The sequence below is a fragment of the Notechis scutatus genome, chromosome 3 (genome assembly GCF_049901735.1).
Source record: "Notechis scutatus isolate UNSWTSFEM ecotype Mainland chromosome 3, rNotScu1.2, whole genome shotgun sequence".
Lineage (NCBI taxonomy): Eukaryota > Metazoa > Chordata > Lepidosauria > Squamata > Elapidae > Notechis > Notechis scutatus.
The window spans coordinates 161,824,783-161,849,115 of record NC_142011.1 but is presented as its reverse complement, the minus strand read 5'-3'; the positions used below and the strand labels follow the sequence as shown (position 1 = coordinate 161,849,115).

The 24,333-nt window shown below is 37.6% G+C and overlaps 1 protein-coding gene across 1 annotated transcript in view; it reads right to left on the bottom strand.

The window, feature by feature from the left end:
* Positions 1-24,333, bottom strand: part of COLEC12 (collectin subfamily member 12) — an 89,584-nt gene that overhangs the window by 12,830 nt on the left and 52,421 nt on the right. The window contains exons 3-5 of the mRNA XM_026670309.2: positions 15,917-16,039; positions 2,703-2,801; positions 963-2,009 (exon numbers count right to left, since the gene is read on the bottom strand). Coding sequence (XP_026526094.1) covers positions 963-2,009; positions 2,703-2,801; positions 15,917-16,039 — 1,269 coding nt within the window. The remainder of the gene's footprint in view (positions 1-962; positions 2,010-2,702; positions 2,802-15,916; positions 16,040-24,333) is intronic.

The following is a 24,333-nucleotide window of genomic DNA, read 5'->3' as shown; positions in this document are numbered from 1 at the left end:
TTTATATAGCCACATACCTCACAACAGTGACTCTGGGAGACATACAAAGATGAAAATAGAACTGACATGAGAAAAGAGTAGGTCTAATAAACCTGAGAAGCTGATAAGGGTAAGAAGAAACAGTACCCTTATATTCCCTTCCCCACCAATTTTACAGAAAACCAGGAAGTGCAGTGATGTAGTCACCATATTTATTTTCCTGCAATGCTTCTGAAAGCCATATGGAGCTGATAATCTGTGGCAGAGGTGGGATTCAAAATGTTTAACAACTGGTTCTGTGGGTGTGGCTTAGGTGGTAGGCGTGGTTTGGTGTTCATGTGACTGGGTGGGTGTGGCTTGGTGGTCCTGTTATTGGCTGGGTGTGGCCAACTCAATATCACTCACATCGAGGCACGCATCTCCTCGCCTGGCCTCTCATGACTGTGGGGATGCTGCAACAGTCGTAAGTGTGAAAAACGGTCATAAGTCTCTTTTTTCAGTGCCATTGTAACTTTGAATAGTCACTCCACACAAGCAAAGTACCAGCAAAGGAGGGGAAAAAAACTCCAGAGAAGTTCCAGAGACAGGAAGTCTAGTCTTGCCAAGAAAGTAATAAGGGTTAACGGAGAGGCAGTTTCTGTAAGCAACACCAGAATGTTTCCTTCCTACCTTCCTTACAGGATTAGGCCAGTAATTTCTTCTAACAACCGGTTCTCCAAACTGCATAGAATGTTAACAACTGGTTCTTGTGAATAGGTGTGAACTGGTAGAATTCCACCCCTGATCTGCGGTATCCTAGACCAGGGGTTTCCAACCTTGGCCTAGAAGACTTCAACTCCCAAAAGTTGCTTTGCTGGCTGGGGAATTTGGGGAGTTGAAATCCTCCAGACTTAAAGTTGCCAAGGTTGGAGACTCCTGTTCTAGACAATTTGAAAATCAATACCAATATTTATTTTGGAAAAGTCATCCAATATATTTCTTACCTTGCAGTATTGTAAAATTTTTAATCAGCTGGCCATGTTTAGAATCTACCAGCTTCATTTCTTCCATTATGATGGATAAATTGGCTACTTCGTTATCTAACCGGGTCCTCATCACATCCTGCTGCATCCTTAAAGTAGTAGCATCAAAACGAACATTAGCTAATGTGTTGTTCATAAAAGCCAGCTCATCCGTATGCTTGCTAAGAGTATCCGTGCACGTTGTCCTGACATCATTGAGATTGCTGGTTAGTGTCCGTAAGTGATGGGCAGTGTAGCTAATATTACTAATAATGTTGACAATATCTGTCTCAAAGCTATGAAATTGATCTTCTTGCTGGCTAAATTTGGCAGATGTTCTGTTTTCATATTCTTTATAGTGTTCTTGGAGATCCTTCAAACTTTGTTCATTGGCTTGAGCAATAGTAGTGATATTCTCCATCTGTTCACTGAATGAGTTTAACTGACTGCTCATATCCTCAAGTGTTTCATTATTAGCTTTGGTCATAACGGAATGGTTAGCTGCAAATACTTGCAAAATCTGCAGTTTCCCTTTAAGCCAGTCGGTATCTTTCCGTGCTTGGAGGGCAACCTGCTGAAGGTTCTGAAAGTCATTTTTGATTCTTTGGATAGCCTGACTTGTGTCATCCACAGATCTCTGCAAAGCACTGATAAGATTTCTTTGCTGAACCTGTGTCTGGTTAAGATTATTTAGATTCAATATGGCAACATTATGGGAGTGCATTTGGCTTTGTAAGCTTGTTTGAATGTTATTTGTGTCTTCTTGGAGATCACCAATGTAGTCATTGTAAGCTTGAAGAGTTTTGTTGATGTTGTTGATCATGAAAGAGTTGCTGTCCAAAACACCATTCATTTGACTTTGCCTTTCATTTAACATGCTACCATGTTCTTGTAACTTTTCCAGTGTATCTTTGTTCTTTGTGGTTTTCTCTGACATCTCATGAAGTTGCTGGCGGAGGGCTAGGATGTCAGCTTTGAAACTTGAAAGCTCTGTGTTTGTGGTCATGGCTTTCTCTTCAGCTTGATAATCTGAAAGAAGCATAAAAGTGATAAACATTCACATTTGGTACTTAGCAGAAGAACAGTCGAACAGAGTTTACTTCTATACAAATAGAAGGATAAGCCAGTATATAAACAAACTTATTTGGGGAATTGCTAATGAAGATCAGTTTGCATTGGGGAATTCTGAATTAATACAAACTAATTTCTATAAATAAGTCTGGTGGAAGGGTCACTGAAACATGGAAAATTAAAGGTATACAAAAAGCATATGAGTCCCATTTTACTGAGAGACCACCAGTAAATCTAGATCAGTATCATCTGTTTTCACTCTCAGAAGCTCACCATGGTCTCAGGCAAGAAGAAATCTGTCCTGTTGTATGATTCCAGAAGGGTGAAAACTGTGTTTGCCAATATTCCATTTACCCAAGAGATTGATCTTAGCTTTAATGCACTTAACACATACTTTAGTTGGTTTTATAGTGGAGTAAATCCATAATTCGTATATGCATTTACTCAGTATGGTACCGTATAAAGTGCAGGATTCAGAATTTGAAAGATTAAAGATGAACCGTTAACAAATTAAACTAATCTTTTAAAGAATCTATTGCCACCTACTGTAAAAAAAATACTACTGGTTCCAATTTTAGTATGTTGATGACGACTGTGATAAAGGTATAACAATTTCATGATTAACTTAACCAGCTCATTCATATTAATTACCCAGTTTCTTTAAATCACTCTTCACTTCTAAAAGTTTCTCACTGCATCGTTGACGTGAATCTTCCATGTCACCAGAAACATTGTCCATTTTTTCTACAACTAGAACAAAAGAAAGCAATGTCTTAGCAGTGATCAATATTGATTAAAGGTTGAAAGATATAATCCAACAATCTATGGATTCAGGCTCACCATTCCTAACGATATGTTAAAATAGGCACAAAGAAACCAGACTAGCCTTTCCACTGGCACCGGTACATAAAAATAACTATAATGAGATTGTTGGTGATAATAACAATATTAGCAATAAAACAATTTATTATGTGCTTTTTAAAAAAAAACCGATGCTACCAAAATAGCATGCAACAAAATAAAACCATATAACATGGTCCATTAATTTTTTTAAAAAGAAACCAAAAAACAGACTGGATAGAAACCAAGCAATAGCAAAAAGCAATTATGCTAGATTAAAACTAGCAATAAAACAAAAGATACACATTAAAGCCTGTAGAAATACATGTTTATTCATAATTTTAGTGAGATACACAAAGAGGGAATCCAGAAGATTAGATCTAGGAGGTTTACACATTATAGGTTTACTCATGCCACCTATATGACAGGGACACCCGTCTCTTATGTACTTTCACAGAATCTCTTAAAAATGGAAGTGATAGAAAACTCTTGGATACTTAACCTGTAGGGAAAACCTTCAAATTCTGCTATGGAAGGCAGCTGAAGGCAATACTAATGGTCCTCGACTTACAACCACAATTGAGTCTAACATTTCCGTTACTAAGTGAGATAGTTATTAAGTGAATTTTGCCCTATTTTATGACATTTCTTGCCAATGTCATTAAGCAAATCACTGCAGTTATTAAGTCAGTAACACAGTTGTTAAGGGAATCTGACTTTGCTTGTCAGAAGGTCACAACATGACCCCAGGATACTGCAACTGTCATAAATATGAGTCAGTTGCAAAGCATCTGAATTTTGATCATGTGACCATGGGGATGCTGCAACGATCATGTGAAAAATGGTCACAAGTCACTTTTTTCAGTGCAATGGTAACTTTGAACAGTCACTATGAACTATTGTAACTCGAGGACTATCTATACCTGTATTAATAGGGATTTTAGTGTTTTTCAATTGCTCATTAAAACAAAAAAAAAATGGCTAAATTCCTTGATGCCTTCCGGGCAGAAAGGTAAGATTGAAATCAAACAATAAATACATCAATTGAAATTTGAAGTTATTCTATGGAGGGAAATCTTATGACATGTGTTGGTATTATAATAAAACTAAATGTTGTACATGAAAAGCCTGTTGAAAAATATTTTGTCCAGTGAATTCTGTACTTTTTTGAGACTCTATAGCTAATCTAAATGTTTTAATGCCACATTCACTATAAAACTGTGTTAGGGCGCTTTTTAAAAAAATAATTGCAAAGCATGAGAAAGGGCATTGGTACTTACCTGACACGCCCGTTCTCTTTGAGCTGCGAAGAACATCCAGTAGTGGGAGGTGCTTCAGTCTCTGCTTGTCTAGGCTGGGCTTAATTTGCGGAACGCTCCTCCTCCTCCATGGGACTCCTCCCCAGCATTCCCCAGTTTTGGTGAAGATGAGAGAAACAAACACCCTCGCCTTTAATACGCTAAAATTCGTTGGCCGAAACAGGATCCCACCAGACAGAAAGAGGGTGGGGCTGGATGCTCTTCGCAGCTCAAAGAGAACAGGCATGTCAGGTAAGTATCAATGCCCTTTCTCCCACGAGCTGCTCAGAGTATCCAGTAGTGGGACATACCAAAGCTTGGCCTGTCCTATGGGAAGGACTCCGTCTGTCTTGGGATCCCCTCCTGGTCCCTGTGGACCCGTTGCAGAACCCTTCTGCCAAAGGAGGCCTCAGCTGATGCAAACACATCTATTTTATAATGCCTAATGAAAGGTGATGGAGAGGCCCAGGTTGCGGCTCGACAGATGTCAGTAATTGGTGCCTGCGTGGCCCATGCTGCCGATGTTGCGGCGCTCCTTGTTGAATGAGCTGTTATTCCCCTGGGCACCTGAAGTGCTTGAGTCTGATACGTTTTCGCTATTGCGGCCCACAGCCAACGGCCTATTGTGGAGGATGAGACCTTGCATCCCTGAGTGTTGGGCTGAAAGGACACAAATAAAGCTTCTGTTTTTCTGAAAGACACTGTGCGGTGAATATATATTCGCAATGTTTGCCTCACATCCAGACGATGCCATTGTCATTCCAACCCTTGGGATGGTCTGGGACAAAAATTAGGAAGTATCAGTTCTTGTGCCCTGTGAAAGGCTGAATTAACTTTGGGTATGAACATAGGATCAGGACGAAGGATGACCCAGTCGGAATGGAAGATGCAAAGATCTTGTCTGATCAACAAGACTGCCAGTTCCAAAATATGACGAGCAGAAGTGATTGCTACAAGAAAAACTACTTTATACGTCAGAAATTGGAGACTTGATGATTGCAAAGGTTCGAAAGGGCACTTAGTGAGTGCAAGAAGGACCTTGTTAAGGTCCCAAGTGGGATAATGGTGAACCGTTGGTGGGCGTAGGTTTGTGGCTCCTTGAAGGAAACACTGTATGCATGGATGATGGGAAAGAGATAGGAGACCTTCATAAGTGATGACTGACGCCAAGGCCGCCACTTGTCTTTTCAACGTATTAGGTGAAAATCCCCTGTCAAACCCCTCTTGTAAGAACTCTAGGATTTCAGCCACAGATGGAGAAATGGGATCAATTTGAGACTTGGTACACCATTTGCAGAAACTGGACCACATGGCATTGTAGATGCGAGATGTTGAGGGGCATCTGGCAACTTGGATGGTGGCGATAACTCTGTTGGAAAACTTTTTGCTCTTCAGACGACTCCACTCAACCTCCAGATGGTCAGGTGCAACCATTGAGGGTCCAGATGTTGAAGGGGTCCTTGGGTTAACAAGACCCTGTCTGGCAGAATTCTCCATGGTGGTGATATAGATAGACTGTGGAGGTCTGCAAACCACGGCAGTCTGGGCCAGTAGGGAGCTTCCAGAAGCAGCTCCGTCCTCTCATCGAGCAGCTTCTGGATGACCTTGGGGATCAGTGGAAGTGGCAGGAATGCGTACAGAAGTCCCAGAGGCCAACGGTAATGGAGCGCATTGAGATTCTCCGCTCTTTGCAAGGGGTATCTGGAAAGAAATCTTGGGAGCTGAGCGTTGAGGGGGGAAGTGAACAGGTCTACCACTGGCTGCCCAAATGTCCTGACTGCCTCTTGAAAGAGGGTCGGATAGAGGCACCACTCCGATTGATCTATCGTGGCCCTGCTTAGCCAATCTGCCTGTGTATTTGACAGTCCTGAAATGTGTTCTGCTCTGAGGGAAATCAGGTTGCTCTCTGCCCAACAACACAAACACTCCACTTCTCGCATGAGGTGTTTCGACTAAGTTCCCCCTGTTTGTTTATGTGAGCTTTCGCAGTTACATTGTCGGTCAATATTAATATGTGTTGATTGCGTACCTGTGGAAGGAAGCTGCAGAGAGCCAGGTATACTGCTCGAAGCTCCAGCCAGTTTATGCTGCACGACTGTTCTATGGAGGACCAGCGGCCTTGGGCTGTGAGCGATTGAATGTGCGCTCCCCATCCAAACAGGCTGGCATCGGTGGTGATGGTAAGTCTGTGGGGCTCTTTGAATAGACAACCTTTGTTTATGGTTGGTCTGGTCCACCAGAGGAGAGATATGAGGACCTGTGATGGAACCTTGACCTTGTATTTGGAGTTGCTTCAGCCAGATCACTGGTACGGGAGCAGGAACCACTGAAGAGATCTAGCGTGGAGCCAGGCCCAAGGAATAACAGATATACATGAGATCATCTTGCCTAACAATTTTGATAAATCAGCTAGGGACACCCTCTTGCGAACCCTGATCTCCTTAACTAATTGATGAATGCTGTTTTGTCTATCTGGTGACAGGAAAACTTTGCCTACCACTGTATCTATGATTGCCCCCGGATGGATTAATTGAGTCGAAGGTGTTAAATGACTCTTTTCCCAATTGATTGAGAACCCGTGTAGTTGTAGGGATTGTAATGTAGTCTGAGTATCTATGATTGCTTGATGAACAGAAGATGACAAAATTAAGATATCATCGAGGTAACACTGCAGTCGTGTGGGGACACCCCAGAGATGAGCAGCGAGGGCTGCGAGAACTTTTGTGAAGGTCCTGGGGGCAGATGCTAGTCCAAAAGGAAGAGCCACATATTCGAAATGTAGATTATTATAACAGAATCGTAAAAATGTATAGTGGGAAGGCTGAATGGGAATATGTAAGTACGCCTCCGTCAGATCTATGGATGTAAGGATGTCACCTTTTCTGATACCAAGTAAGATAGATTGCAGGGTGTGCATTTTAAATTTGCCATATACTAAAAATTGATTAAGACGTTTCAAATCCAAGATTGCTCTCCACTCCCCTGAACTTTTGGGAACAACGAAAAGATGTGAACAGAAACCTCGCCCTCATTGGTCAGTAGCTACTGGTTGGATGGCTCGTATGTCCAGTAGATGCTGAATAGCTGTTTCCATAAGATTTCATTCAACCGGATCTCTGGAAAGAGGGCACGACATAAAGAAGTCTGGGGGAGCGGATTGAAACTCCAGCACGAGCCCGAATCTGATTGCGTCTCTGACCCAGGAATCAGACATTGAGGAGTCCCATTGGTCCGTGAATAATTTAAGGTGGCTACCAATGGGAGCCGGGTCCATGGGGTTATCTTAGACGCTGGAAAGATCTATTTCCCGCTCCTCGGAAGGATCTCTTGGATTGGCCACCCCTTCGGTTCCTATCCCCAAAGTCTGACCTCTCCGGCTGTTGCCCTGGTTGGAAAGGTGGGGGTCTCTGGTATCTGGTTGAGAATGGACCCTGATAAAAGGGCCGAAAGGATCCCCTCCGAAAGGACTGAGGGTTTCTAGGGTCTGACTTCCGAAAAAGGGGAGGTAAAATTTTCTTTTTGTTTCAAGTCTCGATAAGTAGCGGATCGAGGGAAGGACCAAACAGTCTGTCTCCCGCAAGAGGAGATGAAGCGAGCTTGCATTTATGCTTAATATCTGCTTGCCAATTCTTTAACCATAGTAAGCATCGTGCTGTGACATGTGAAGTTATGGCTCTGGCTGAAAACTTAACTGCATGAAAGGTTGTGTCAGCTGAGAATTCAGCAACTGCTATAAGCTTTGCAATGTGTGTGCTCTAATGTTAGAATTGGGGACATGCTCCCATAATAGCTGGAGCCATCTAAGAGAAGAATGGATAAAGAAGGAAGCGGCTGTGGCCACTCTGATGGCCTACGCTTCAGACTGATGGGACCTGCATAAGGCTAGCTCGGCCCGTTTTTCCTCCGGCTTTAATGCCTCCAGCACCTCACTGGGAATGGAGGATGAGGACGCTAATCCCACAATGGGTTTGTCTACCTCGGGAGTATTCAACAATTTTAAGAAATCTGGGGCCAAATTAAAGAATTTCCTGTCGTAACCCGTGGGGAGCCGGGTACACTGCTGCAGAAGCCCACTGTTTCTGTACCAGGTCTGCAAACATGTGAGGGACTGGAATCACGTCTGCCTTGACTACAGGTTGGTTGAAGATGAGATCCTCTGGTCTCTCGTCTGACGGAGTTGGAATGGTAGAAGGGGCCGGCTTGTCCAGGCGCGCAGTGTTTTTGGCCTTAAACAAGAAAGATTTGAAAAGGGACTTCCGGTTTGTCAGCTTCGCCAGCGGCAGGGATTCGCGATCCTGCGCGATCCCTGCGGCGCTAGCCGTCTTGGTGCCTCCGATCATGGATCTGGAGGCTAAGGCTGCCCCACAGAGGCAGCCGAAGACAGGGGGGAGCTGGTGAGGGGTTTGGGGGTGTTGCAGACCCCCCCAGCCGGCAAAACCCCCTTCTCTCAAGGCGGTCAAGCAGCGGTCTGTAATGGCCGCCACAAAGAAGCCGGCAGCTGGGTAAGACTGAGCAGGAGGAAGAGGGGAGAAAGTTTCTAAGAGAAAGTTTTTTTGGCTGACCCAGGACTTTAAGAGGCGTCTAATCCTGAAAACTATGACTTCTTGAACGATACTTTGTTTCCAGAGGAGAACTTCAAGTGGCAAAACTGAGGTGCTGAAAGGGAAAGTTTACTCTCCTTCCCTATGGAATCAACAAATTGCCATTGAGAAACCTGTTGTTTTTTATAAAAGGTAAAAACTTGGCTTCTTGTTATAAGTGGGAAGGGAGAGGACAAAAAAAAAAATTAAGATTTTGTTGGAGGAGATGCCTTGAAGATTTTGAGACTAAAAATTAATTGCAACAAGGCTCTAAAATACAGATTGGGCTTTTTTTCTTTTCCTTTTTACTGATACCACCCCAGGAAGAGAAAGTGAGAACTTTGTGCTTTGTCTGGACTGATTGATGTCTCTGGGACTTTGGGGAATTGTTTTAACTTTTGAAACATCTTGGTTGCTTTAAGAAGAAGAACAAAGAAAAGATTTATAATGGCTTTACCTGTTGATGAACTTAGAAAGGAATATGGGAAAATAAAGAAAGAAAGCAAGGACGCTGTGAAAGAAGCCTTCCTTTTTTTAGAAATGGCACTTGCTATTTATCAGCAAACACAACAGATGGAGGAAATAGAAGAAGAAGAAGAAGAAGAAGAAGAAGAAGAAGAAGAAGAAGAAGAAGAAGAAGAAGAAGAAGAAGAAGAAGAAGAAGAAGAAGAAGAAGAAGAAGAAGAAGAAGAAGAAGAAGAAGAAGAAGAAGACGCCATCTTCAATGAATCTAAAAATTTAATTAAGAAAGAAAAGAGAAAGAGAGGAAGGAAAATGAAGGACTTAAGACTTAAAAAAACATTCAAGAAAGAGAAAAATAAGATGCAAAATCAACACAATGTTATTAAGCAAAAGGAAAAAGGAATACAACAGAGAGGGGAAGTTAAAAAGGCGGAGGTTAGTAGAGGGAGGGGTAAAAAGGCCAGGTGGGATAAGAAAGGAAGGGAAAAGGGAGGAAAAAGCCACAAAGGTATGAAACAAGATGGGAAAAAAGGAATTTTGTTTAGGGATAAAGGGTAATGTATAATTTCTTTAAAAAAGAAGATTCTGCAAGGTACATAAGATGGTATTGTAGTATTTGTATTAGAAATAGAAAAGTAGAATGTTATAAGAATTAATAAAAGACTAAAATATTGAAATGTTTAGTAATGACAGATTTTAAAATTTAACAAAATATTAAAAGGAATGTTTAAAATATTGAGTTTAATTAAAAGGTTTAATTGATTATTGTCTTGATTCTACTATAAACTTATTATTGTAGCATTTGTTCTTTGAAATGGATAATTGGAATGTTATAAGATTCAACATTTAGATTTATTATCTAATTATATTAATTATTATGGACTTATTATTTTTTTCTCTTTTTAAAGGTTGGCAGGTAGAATGTACTAAGCAGAATCAGATTGGGTACTAGGCGTTATTTTAAATATTAACTTAGGGGGAGGATAGAAAGGCATCATACTCTGATCAGTGATTTCAGGAGAAATCTTTTTTTTTCTTACTGTAGGGAATGAGATAAATGGATAATTTGGAAAGAATGGACAAAAAATACAAATATAATGATTTAAATTAAAATGAATTAGATAAAATAGAATTAAGAAGACTGAAAAGCGGTGAGAAGTTATATAGAAGATATAGAATGGTAAATAAAATAGGTAATGGTATATAAGATGAGCACGAATTTAATTGAAGTCCATACAAAGAGAGGTAATCTGGGGCCAAACTACTTTCTTAAAAGAAGTTTTATATTTTTGTGTCTTGTGTGTTCGTGTTTGTTTGAAAATTAATAAAACCTCGGAGGAATGTTGGATGAGAATAATGGTAATTAAGTCAGAGAGAAATGTAGATAATGATTATAAACTGGATAAATATAGAAAATAATAATAATAATAATGAAATTGAATACGAAAAGAGAAAAAATGAGAAATTTGCTAAGAGATATTTATGTGTCCATATCGAAATGGTGTAAAACAGAATTATGCTGTATAAAATAATATTTTACTTGACTTGTAAAATTAATAATGGAAAGAGGTTTTATGTATTCAATGGTTGATGATGGTTTGTTTGTCTTTAAAATCAATAAAATTTGTTCCAAAAAAAAAAAAAAAGAGAAAGATTTGCAAAGTTGTGCCTGGAATAAGCCTGTAAATACAGGTTGGTCAGGAACAAGGCCCTCATCCTCAGACATCCCCCTTTCTAAGGGGTCCGCTTCTGACATGGCCGGGTCAGTATCATGTATTGATTCTGATTCACTCTGTTCCATCTGCTCAATGTGTTCCACCTCTTCCGCCGCCTCCTCCTGCGGCCCCTGGAGGAGCATACCCCCTTGAAACTGTACCTGGTATAGTGTTGCTCCGACCTGGCCAATGATCAAACTGATTGCGAATTATACTCAGCGGGTGCAGGGTGATCCCTGGTCAGAACCGCATGTTGCAGGCCTGCTGCAATTCCCTGACAGATAGCCATTTCCATCCAGGTCTTCATTCGCTCTGGCACTTCGTCTGGAAGAGATTGTTCCTGTCGAAGACCGGCAGCCGTTGGTGTGAACATCACTTCGGGTATCCTTTGCATGGTTGGTGATTGAGTTACTGGGCTTGTTGACTCTGGGGAGCCATGCTGCACCTGGATGAGAGAGAGAGATCTAGGGGGGAAGAGGGAGGGAAGAGGAGGTCGGCTCTGGACTGTGGGGTGAGGAAACTTGAAAGATCCTGTGTGCCTCCCGTGTGCACTTATCTATTTGTTTTTCCAGTGCCTTGTGGCACCTGTTGGCGTCTTTTTCTGATGCCTTAGAAGTCCCCCCTTTTTTTTGTGCTTAGGATTGTGTTGAGATTTAGACTTGCCCCTTGAAGTTGAGCTGTGTGAACCACTACCCCCTGCCATTTTGATTATAGAATTAACAGTACACTCGTTATTTAATGCTATATTATGTAGGCGGTTGGCGCGTCCAGGGACCTGGCCAAGGATGGACAGGGTGCCCTGAAATCGAATCCCCCCCTTTATATATATATATATATAAATGTGAATATCTGTTTCAAAATTGAGTCGTATCTCAACAATAATAATTTATTATTGATATTACTAGTATTATTATATGGGTATGATTATTATGATTATATTAGTATTATTATAATTATTAATAACTATAATAGAGTTATAGTTATTATTAATAACTATAGAGCGTATAGGTATGCAAATATATATCAAATTTGGATGTCCCAATCAGCCAAATTGAGAATGCCTAGCAGGCCAAATTATCACTCACAGACCTTCAACAGCTTCCCTGCACAGGTGGACACTGGCCTAGGTGCTCGCTGTTGTGCTGCTGGATAGGGAAAACTGTGAGGGTTAAGCCAACAACAAGAACTAACAATGGCCTCGAATAAGGTTAGAAACAAGGTTGTGATGATTCCTCGGGGTATTTTGTGTAAAAAAAAACTTAATTTGGAATAAGGATTACCTCACACAGTCTACTGAACTTGTACTCAAGCACGGCCACACAGTCCCCTTACAGCAAAAATGGCAACCGGCCCTTCTTTGTGGCACGCACGCCAGCAGCAATCTCCCACCGTGAAAAGGGATAAGCTCCAACAGCTTTCCCTTAGGGCTAAACTGGCTGGGAGGGGTGAAAATAACCAGGCGATTACACCTCCACCCCTAAACGGCGTTCTGGGGGAAAAAACTTCAATACGACTCGGGAGAGAGTGAGAGAGAAAAGCCACGCCATATGTTAAAACATCATGGCTATTGCAATGGCAAGGGTAGGGTTAGTGGTGGGGGAGCCGGAATGAAATCGAAGCCTCCCTGCGCTTAGGAGCGCAAGAAGCGCTTCCTGATAATGCGATCCCCGATGGCCATTTGGCAAAGGCAGCCTCGGTAGGTCGAAGAGCAATTGTTAGAAGAAGATGAAATTGACTGTCTCCAAACCTGAACCAGAATTCTCCTGTTTCGGCCAAGGAGTAACGAAAAGCACTGCCTACTCTCATGAGGCTGAGCCAAAACTGGGGAACGCTGGGGAGGAGTCCCGTGGAGGAGGAGGAGCGTTCCGCAAATTAAGCGCAGCCTAGACAAGCAGAGACTGAAGCACCTCCCATTACTGGATGCTCTGAGCAGCTCATGGGAGAATTATCAGGTTTGTTTGGGTTTTCAGATCTGTTCAAAGCATGCTGCTGCCTGCCGCCCCCCTCCACAATGGACTCAATGGGGCTTGGAGGCTTCCCTCTGGCTCCGAGGGGAACAGAAGGAGGGGAGGAGATGTTCATAGGATACCTGGTTGCAATTGTTAGAAGTACTGAGTTTTACATTTGACTTAAGTCACAGGCAATTTTTAGAATCATGAAAGTACACAATATAAAGCTGAAGAAGTGATAGAAAAAGGCCAAAAAAAAAAAATCATAATGAGATGAGTGTAAAGCTATATGTTAAAACCTTAAAATCTCGTAGAATATAGTGCTTTTTGTTTTTATTTAATAAGACAGAATTTTGCAATATTGTAGTTTTTGATTTATTACTGGTCATTTAGTGACTGTTCTAAGATATGTTGGACACTCCCGCCCCCAAATATACTTATGACCTGGTTTTGAAATTCTGGTGGCTGCCACTGTCTCTCATAGTCTCGCGACCATATTTTGGGTAACCATCCTGAAATTATGATGTTTGCAGCATACCCCAGTAATGTGACTGCCATTAAATATGTTTTTGCTGGAAACCGGCATTTATCTCCAGTTTGTGACAAAAAACTCCCCATAGCAAACAAGATGTTTGCTTATTGATCATGGCATTCACTCTATGACCATCATGTTAGATTTATGACCACCATGTTCATTTTGTGACTGCCATGTTTGTTTAATGACCTTTCAAAAAAGAAAAGTAACTTTGGGTCAGTCATGTGTTTTACGACCATCACAAATTATGACCATAATTACAGAGCTCAGTTACGGTCGTAAGTCAAGCATTACCCATATAAACAAAATAACAAATTTACAATCAAAAGTCAATCCAGGGTAGAAACCAAATATTAAAGAGAAAGTAACTACTGGGGAAAGCGGAATATTTATTTTACAAAATAGGCTAAGAAATTTCAGAGAGCACATAATATCATACTGAAATAGTGCTTTTGGAAGTTAAAATATCTTTTCACACTTTAGCAAATATTTTATGTCAGATTCTAATGGCATTTAAAATTAAATAAAGACCATTGGGCCACTAACTATAGCTCAGAAAGGTTTCACATGAATTACAAGAATTAAAATAATTTTGCACAAGTATAATTATTACTCTTAATTTTTGCACAAGAGTAATTATTACTCTTAATTTTTGCACAAGAGTAATTATTTGGCTATAGTATGAATGTCTTATCCATTTTATGGATATTTTATGGATAAGACATTCAGTTAAGAAGGATTAAGAAGAACTACTTTCAGGAAAAGCAACAGTGATGGTGGAGCTGGTCAGGATGTGGGTACAAAATAAGAAAATAAGAACAAAAAAGAATTGTTATTTTAAACATATATACATGGATATCTGTCATATTACTACATTTCAGTTAAATTATTGCAAAATGAAGAAAAGGGGTAAGAAATAATAAGCCAAAGAAAAGTGATGGCATAAAATAAGAAAAACAAAAGGAAACATCGGAAAACCTATCAACACCAAGACATTTTCGACACCTTTTGATATTTTCTATAAGCTGCTTCCTACACTGCCTTTTGTTCTTTAAACTTCTCACCTCTCACTTTTGCAAGACTTCATTAACTGCACCCAACCACACAGTAGAACCTCTGGTCACAACCATAATTTGTTCCATAACTTTGGCAATTTCTTCATTTTCTAATGTTTCGTCTTCAGGAATTTCTGGGTCAGGGGTTGTGTTTGACTGCCACCCGAGTATGTGTTTGTGACCAGATTCAAAAATTTTGTGAATTTTTTTGGTTGGAACCTGATTTGATCGTGGTCAAAAGTGTTTGTGACCAGAAGTTCTACTGTACTTCTTTGGTCTTTCTTTTTCCCTTGATCCATTTATTCTTTCTACATATATTAACTCTGCAATTCATTCATTGTGTTACTCAACAACCTTTATTTATTATCATTTACTGGAGCATTAACATGTAACTATGATCAATATATGATTCTTACTTTCCCATAACCATTTTGGTAGTGCCATTGCATGCTTTCTGACATTTATTTTAGTTCCATGTATTTATAATGAGCTTTCATAAGCTCAAATCTCCTTCAGTCAGATCCACTACATCCTTTCCCTTTCTCTTAGACTCACAAAGTGGCAGATGATCTCATCGCGCGCGCACACACACACACACACACACACGACTCTGCAACCATTGCAAATACATGCCAGTTTCAAGCACCCAAATTTTGATCACGTGACTGGATATGCTGCAACAATCATAAATATCAGGACCTGTCATAAATCACTTTTTTTCAGTGTCATTTCAAGCAATTTATAAACAAATAATTGTTAAATTAAGGACTATCTAACCTTGCTTTTCCATATTTTTTCAAACTGGGATCTATAATAAAGAAAGGTAACATGCTGTTTACCTGCATTTCAACAGGTAGATAATATATGCAGAGTACTGACATATTCAGATTTCCCCTTACTATTGATGTTTAAATATTATCCATGGTGTGTGTGTGTCCATCCAGTCCTTAAACTGAAGTCAATGAATAAGGCATGTTTGAAGAGCAGTCAGTGAAATTTAACTGAATTACTGAGCTTCTGTATTATACTTATTTCCTAAATACAATAACATTTATTATTTCCTAAATACAATAACATTATGAAAGACTGATGTATACTTATTTCCTAAATACAATAACATTATGAAAGTCTGATGTATGAAATAGATTGATGGCAAAGAGTCTTTGTTTTTCCTAAACTTAAAGTGTTGCTTACATTTTTATAATTTAATCATCACAGACTGGTAATCTTACCCTATTTAAGTAATTATTTATTTGAGGAATGAGGATGAGGAATTAACTGATAGGCTAGCATAGAAAATAATGATGATTACAATTTGCTTTTGTCTGTGATATATTCTGAAATCACACTGATTTAATTAATCAATTATTTTTTTGTGGTCAGTTTCTCTTGGACTCAGTACACAGCTGCTGTTATAGACATGGAACTTACCTTTGTATCCCAAGACGGCTACTGTTATTGCTAGCAAGGCACATAATATATACAAAAGTATGATTGAAAATTTCAGTGCCCAGTTACTTTTACACTTGGTGCATTGTGTTCCTTCTTGAATACCTACAAAATAAAATTAAGAATTTAGATTTCTCTTTATATTATATCATTATTTTGTAATTAGTTAATATGAAGATTTTTTTTTGCAAGTCTGCATAAGGCTAAAACTAAATGTGGTTACCAATAACCCATAATCAGTTAATTTATTGGTTTGATAGAGACAGTCATGCATTATATTCAATGCAAGTTCAGCCAGTTAATCAATCAGTCTGTCTATCTATTAATAGACAGAGATAGTTGTTCATACATAATGTTCAATGTATATGCTGCATACACATAATTTTGTCTATTTATATTTTATGTTTCCAGACTGCCCATCTTGGTCAAATATGGACCATGAGTGAGTTGATACCAGGATTCCTAAATGATAGATAGTCACATATTTTTTTGCATACCAGAAGTTATTCCTTCACCTAAATAGATATGGTAAATTACTATCCTTTACACTGTTTTTAAAATATTCAGATTCCCAAATGGATAAATACCACACACACAGTTTTTAATCTTATGAATATGAGTTTTGATTCAGGCAACAAGAAATAAGAAACATGCATTCTATGGGTTTTACCTAGAATTGTGCTTTTCAGAAAAATTTCTGTTCCACTTAAAACATTCAAACTATAAGTTAACTACTTATCTAAAAGTTAAAAAAATATAATAATTGACCTACCAAAACCATTAGCATTAGGCTCTAGAAATTTAATATATGCTAATTTGGCCAAATTAGGAGCAAACAGAAGTAACAACAAAAAATATGAGACAACTGTAAGAAGGACACTTGTAACTGTAAGGACACTTTGTGCCCTGTTGCAATCCTTATGGTCACATATTGTCTCATTTTTGTTGTTACTTTTGTTTGCTCCTCTTAAAATGAAATATCTCAGTCCTGAATTGTCTCTGCAAATGTAAGTAAAATGAATGGAATGTAAGTGAAACTGGGGAGGGCTTTACTCCCTGACTGCATTTATTAGAAGGGAAAAGTTGTACAGTGAATTTCCTAGTATTCATTAGTAGATTAAAAGTTCATAAGACTATTCTATACTCTTGAAGTGACCATATTCTAAATTATGCAAAACCAAGTTTAATGTTAATTGGACTTTTATCTGTTCACATTCATTTGATTTGGGTCCTTCTTTATGTAATCTGAGCACCCAGCTTTAATGATGGGCTGCTTCCAATCCTTTGTCACCAGTTGAACATACCAGAGTGTCCGGGTCATTTCCGGATGCTGCACATTTCTCCCTGCTTAAACAACCCTTAATAAATATCAGATGGGATACAATGAGCCTTCTTTCACTAGACACACTTTTCAGTTTCCTGTCTTATTATAATGCAAGATCTGTTTTTTTTTCCTTTGTCCCTGTTGGGAAGACATCTGGCTAAACAGACAGAAACTTAGTACAAAGAGTGTATCCAGCTGATACACATGTTTTGGGGGAACCCCCTTTCTCCAGGAGCCGAGATGGTCACAAAAAACAAGCTCGAAAGACATCCTCCTGTTACTGGCCTTTGTAGTATTTATTTTTCTTGGATTACATTCCAGTGACTGGGAACTTTGTTCTCAAATGGGGGTCTCCATCTCCATTTTGGGGGGAAGGAGACTGCAGATAAACAATTTTACTACGGAGGAATGAAAAACTTACTTTCTTTCTTTCTTTCTTTCTTTCTTTCTTTCTTTCTTTCTTTCTTTCTTTCTTTCTTTCTTTCTTTCTTTCTTTCTTTCTTTCTTTCTTTCTTTCTTTCTTTCTGTAAGACTTATCAGTAATTCCAAGAGCCTTTATTTGCATCTTTGAATGTAATCCTATGTCTTTTTTTTTTCCTTACTGAATAATTGCAAAGTTTTCCACCAAGCTATTTCTTTATTATCTTGAGTGAAAAATCTGTTTCTGTTTTCCATAAAAGAAAAATTGAACTAAAATTATCTAAAATACTTCTGAAACGGGACATATAGTCACCTATCTTATCTTACTAAAAGTTACTTGAGGCAGTATACAACAATTAAATAAAACAATATAAAAACAATAAAAACGTGAATTATAAAAATGGGCAATTATTATTAAAAATTAAAATATAATAAAAAATTTAAAGTATACATATGGGGAGATATATCACAACCATGTGTTACTCATATTAGGGGAGCCACCATAAAATGTCACCATTGCAGTCCTGCAACTCCCAAATTTGGGGATATAAACAGGTTTTGAGGGCTTCCCAAACATTAACAGGAATGGAATTAATCTGATATCTTGGGGGGGAGGTAGAATGTTTCTCAAGACGGTGCCATGGCAGAGGAAGCCCACTTCCTGGGACCCATCAAATGTAAATTCCTCAAAAGATGATACCCAGAACCTGTTCTTCTGGCAGATCTAATAATGTAATCGGGGAGAGACGATCCCTCAAATCCTGGTCCCATGCCATAAAGGGCTTTAAAGGTAAAAATCAGGTCTTTGAATTGGACCAGAAGCAAACTGGTAGCCAATGAAGCTTTTGTAGGAGAGGTGTGACATGTGCTGTTCTTGGGGCCCACATAAACTGCCTGTGCCACTGAATTCTGCATCAGTTGAAGCTTCCAGATACTATGCAAGAGCACACTACAACAGTCCAATCTCTTTTTCCAGGTAAGACCCAAGAAGAAGTCAGTCTGGCTTTTCCTTTATCAAGGTTGGAAAAGGTAATGACAAGCAAAACACTCACATAGATTTAAAAATTAACTTCAAGATTTTTTTAACTAGAAAACTGAAATAAATAAAATTCTCTTTAGCAGGCAGTGATGCATGCAGCATCAGTTAAATCCAAGGATGTTAGAATCTGTAGTTAATAAAACTGCTCCATTATCTCTTATCTATTATTTCTTCCCCAAAGTAAAATCTTTTTTTGTCCTTTATTAGAAAGCTGTAGGTGTGCGGTACAGAGCTGCTAATCACAATTCAACTATATCAAATTGTTTAAATTATGCTTAAATTTCCTATAAAATCCAACCCATTATAATAAACAGCAACAAATCATTGTAAGTAAAGATTTTTTCCTATGGTTACATCTTTATAACTGCTCTATCAACATTTTATTTTTTCCAAAAAAAGATTTAAAAGCTTAATTGTTTTAATTGGTTAGCCAGAAGTGGTTCAGAGACCTTTTGTTTCTATAAACAGTCTCCTACCTTCTGCCAATATCTATAAGACCACTTTAGAGTTATTAGATACTAAACGCATTAGGATATTTTCTTAATTTTGAACATGCAAAAAACAGGGCTTTAAGCACAGATGACACCACTAGGTGGCAGCCATGAACACTAAAATAAAATGGCTGAAAATGTCAGAAAGTAGCCAACAATTACAAGACTCTTGTGTTGCATGAGATCCTGAGAGATTACAGTAGTTTGAATAATTTTTTCACTTTTAATTAGCATCCATTATATGAAAATCAAACTTTTATTATGATCAAAGGCCAGCACAAACCTACATCAGACAAAATAATGCATTGCTGTCCATTACCTTAAAAGTTTGATAACTTCTGCTAAGGATTAAATTTTAAGCTGCAATCAATTCAAATATTTATCTTTGAAACCACTTTGGAATATTACTACTGGACATCCAAGATATTTTTAAACCACATTATTTTCACAAACTCTTAAACACCTTAAAACATTGCAGTCTTAATTTTTAAACTAATTCACTCCTTCCTGCACCTATTGTAATTTTCCAAATTAAATGAGGCTCTATTCAAAGATAGAAAAGATAGAAGATTTCATTTAAAAGCTTTCACAATAGTACTGAACCTTGATGTGGTAGAAAAACTTTCAAATGAGACCATCATTATAATGAAATATAAAGTTATATGTTATCTGAAAAAAATGAGAGAGAGAGAAAGACAGAAAGAAACATTTTATGGAATGTCTAAGGTTTAGAGCATGAAGAATAGACTTTTTATTTTGTAGATATTCTGCTAAAACCAGGGGTGCATTCGGTCTTTATCTGGTGGCATAGATTTTTGTATCGGTTTTTGAAATTGGCAAAGTGACCAGATTTGTTTTTCCGCCAGAGTGATCTCTTTTTGGATTGAAGTTTCCTTATTGATATGGGTAATCTGCTTTTTTGTTTTGTTTTGGGAGTTGTTGTTGGTACATATAGTTTGATGACTCTTTTGACTTCAAGTAAAAATATGTTATAATGGTCTTCAACAGTATTGCATCCAGTGAATAGAGATTGCCAATCAAGGGATGAGAGATCCTGAGAGATTACAGTGGTTTAATTTTTTTCACTTTTTAAATTAGCATCCATTACATGAAAATCAAACTTTTATTATGATCAAAGGCCAGCACAAACCTACATCAGACAAAATAATGCATTGCTGTCCATTACCTTAAAAGTTTGATAACTTCTGCTAAGGATTAAATTTTAAACTGCAATCAATTCAAATATTTATCTTTGAAACCACTTTGGAATAATACTACTGGACATCCAAGATATTTTTAAACACATTATTTTCACAAACTCTTAAACACCTTAAAACATTGCAGTCTTAATTTTCAAACTAATGCACTCCTTCCTGCACCTATTGTAATTTTCCAAATTAAATGAGGCTCTATTCAAAGATAGAAAAGATAGAAGATTTCATTTAAAAGCATTCACAATAGTACTGAACCTTGATGTGGTAGAAAAACTTTCAAATGAGACCATCATTATAATGAAATATAAAGTTATACGTTATCTGAAAAAATGAGAGAGAGAGAAAGACAGAAAGAAACATTTTATGGAATGTCTAAGGTTTAGAGCATGAAGAATAGACTTTTTATTTTGTAGATATTCTGCTAAAACCAGGGGGAAAAACCACATGCTACCAAGAGCTCCTTAGCAAAAGTTAACTACTATAGAACCTTCCTGGAGTTGAGCAGTTAATAACTATGAATGAATGAATGAATGAATGAATGTCCTGCACAGCATAGCCATCTTAGTCTCTGAATTTCTATAAGTTATGTGAAAGTATTACTTCAATTTTTTCCCTTCAAAGAAAAGAGAAATATCTCTCACGGAATTGTGAAATGATCAGTTACGTGTCTTTATTAATCCCTTCTTTAGCATCAGACATAATAAAGAATCCACAAAGGCCTCCATTATTCTCAACAAAGGGTTTCAACAAAGGAAATATTTTTGATTGCATGCAATGTATACAAAACAAGTAAAGATTGTTTTTAACAGAGTGCAGCTCCTGGTGACTATTAAGGAAACAGCCAAGCAGTTTTCTTGGCAACTGTGTGGAAGCTTGCTATTGCTTTCTTCTGGGTATTTTTTTTTCCAACTCAAATCTACCCAATGAGCTTTTTCATAAAGAGGTAAAGAATCCTCATTATCCAGCTTGATCATAATTTTTATAACACAATCACTTGGTTTATGGTTTTGTTTTTGCTCACTGCAGGCTCAGGGATTCAGAAATGAATTGTTAAAAATCCTAATTACACAGTTCAACAGCCATGGGCATGTAATTAAATGGAACAATGTCATACTGTGATTAACAACAAAATACAATATTTTAACTGACAAGAAAAAGAATATAATTGAAAAAAGGAAAATTAAATACACACATGCAAACTAACAAGAACTTTTTCCCTGTATATTCTAAGTATTAGGGACCTGAAGAGTGCTCTTGGTTCATTTTCTGGTAAAAAAAAATCAGCAATATATCTGGCCAAAAAAATGGACTAACACTCTTTAATTATTGGAGCTTATTTTCCTCCTTGTCTTCTACTTGCTGCCTTGTAAATGGTTAAAAACAAATAATTACAAGCAAAACCACAGTAAAGAGGGAAGATAGACTCAAATACGCAACAATAGCAAATTCACACATCTTGTAGAAAAAGGTAGGTATTTAAGAGAAAGAAAAAGTTTTAAAGGTAAGCTTTGCTATATCAGCCGTTTTATTTTAAAATACCAAAATTATGTTCTTGAAAAGCAAACTTCATTAATAGAATCAATGGAGTCCGTAGCATAGGACCAAATATGATACACTGATACAATAAAAACTGATACACTGATGCAATAAAAACTCTGTCCATTTTTAAAGGCGCATCACACACCACACACAAACAACTGACAGACCTTTGATTACAGGACTGCAGGTGTCATTCTGACTTTTTTTTACACACCCTGCTCTTGTAATGAGAGTTGCAGGGATAGAAGCACTTTTTCATGAAGAAAAACCCTATGCTTGTTTTTGCCAAACATTATTGATGCTCTGTAACTGTAATGTTTGAAACTTGTTTATGAGCATCCCACTTTATAACACAAGAGCATAATGTGGTGGCAGCTCAAAACACCTGAATAGCTCTGACTAGCTTCTACTTTCCATTGAAAGATACAGGAGAAAGAAATAACACCTTTTAGCATTCAGTTTTCACCTGAAGCTAAGACAAACTAAGCTAACAAGTACAACTGACATCTACTTTCTGGGGCCTTTATGGTAGAATGGAACAATAGCCATAGCCAATTCACTACATTTAATTTGTCATGGCTAATTTGACTAACTCACCACAGAACAACTCGCTGTGGGACTATTCAACAATTCAATTTAATTATTTAAAATAGTTTAAGCATTATTTTAATTTTTGTCATTCACGTTTCATTTTGTCCCTCTTTGGCATCCTTTCTTTAATGATTCTATTCCACTATTTCTTCAATATTAGTGTAACTCTTGTCCCGTGGTGAATTGTTCTGTGGCAAGTTGGCCATGGCAAATTTTCCTTTGGCAAGTTGGCCGTGCTGAGTTGGCTGCGGCAAATTGGCCATTGTGAGTTGGCTGTGAATTGTTGTAGACCTCTTTTTGGTATCATCCAGACTAATTATTCTTTCAATCCCTTTAACATGTGCTACTGTATATTTTTATGCCCCCATGTAGCTTAACATTGCATAGTGGTTAAGAAAGTTAAGTGGCACTGGGGCAACCAGGTTCTAGTCCAACTCAATCATAGAAATTCATTGGTGGCTTTGGGCCGGTTGCTTTCTCTTTCAAGCCTGACTTATCATATAGCATTGTTATGGGGACAAATGGCAAGAGGAAACACTATGGACACTACCCTGAACAAAACCAGGATATACATTTAACAAGAAATATCACAAAAGTTTTTTAGAGTATTTCTTGTTTTGCTATTTTAGGTGCCTGTTTTAATGACTAACCTTAATTTTTATTTTTATTTTATTAATTTAATAATTAATTATTAATTAATTTAATTTAATTTAATTTTAATTGTAGGGTTTACCAAGAACTCTAGTTATTGGCACTCCCAACTTGAATAAACCAATTAATATATTGCTGTGTACATTTCCTTTTATCCAAAGATCTAGGATGTATCCCCTAAAGAGCATTAGAGATTTCTGAAAAACCAAACAAATACTTCTTCTAACTTTATAATCTCGCACTTAAAAGAGCTGCTTTCAAAGTATTTAAATATTTCATGATGAATAATATATTTTGACAGATTTGAATTATGTTTACTAGATTGATTGAATTAAGTTGTTGACTTTTTAAAATTTAAATCTTATTCACACCATAAGCATATGATCATGTTTTGCTTAGAAACAGAAATATAAACATATGTTACTATATGCCCAAAGTACTGTTGAGTATTAGATATGTTTAACTCATTTGATTCAACAAATGGCTGCTGCACAACTGTCAGAAAGGGTACATCAGGGATGACCGCAAAACACAGTATATATTTTCTTCATCCACATTTCTCTCAGAACTTTTCCAAATAACAGGTCAAACTATTATGACCCAAAAAGTCAACCTTTGTGACTTTAACTTTACCTGTCATTAATTGACATTCTAAACCTAGAGGGAAACGTTTCCTAAATAGTCACCTAAAATTCTTTGTCATTTAATTTAATATTTCAGTTTTGATGTTGTTTGATTCCATAACAGCTCTGGGTGGTTCACAATTAAGAGAATTAACAGAATCTATCAAAGAAAGAGAATATAAGAGAATTATCTGTATTTGTTCCCTACACCCCTATAAATTTAGATACATCTTTTTGCCATTGTTTAAATGATAGATGTGCTGCCAAAACAAGTATTGTCTGAAACAAAGCACCATTTTTGACAAAACATTCATTTTATCCCATAAAATCTCCCCAACAGTGACAAGTTCTGTATTTTTTTAAATTTCACTCCATGTCTTAATGTAATTATTTTGAAATAATCTACAATTCATATTTATATCAAAGAACTGAAAAACCTAAAATACCAGGGTAAGCATCATAATACCAACATATTTTATTTTTTCTCAATCTTAAAATTAGTTTTTT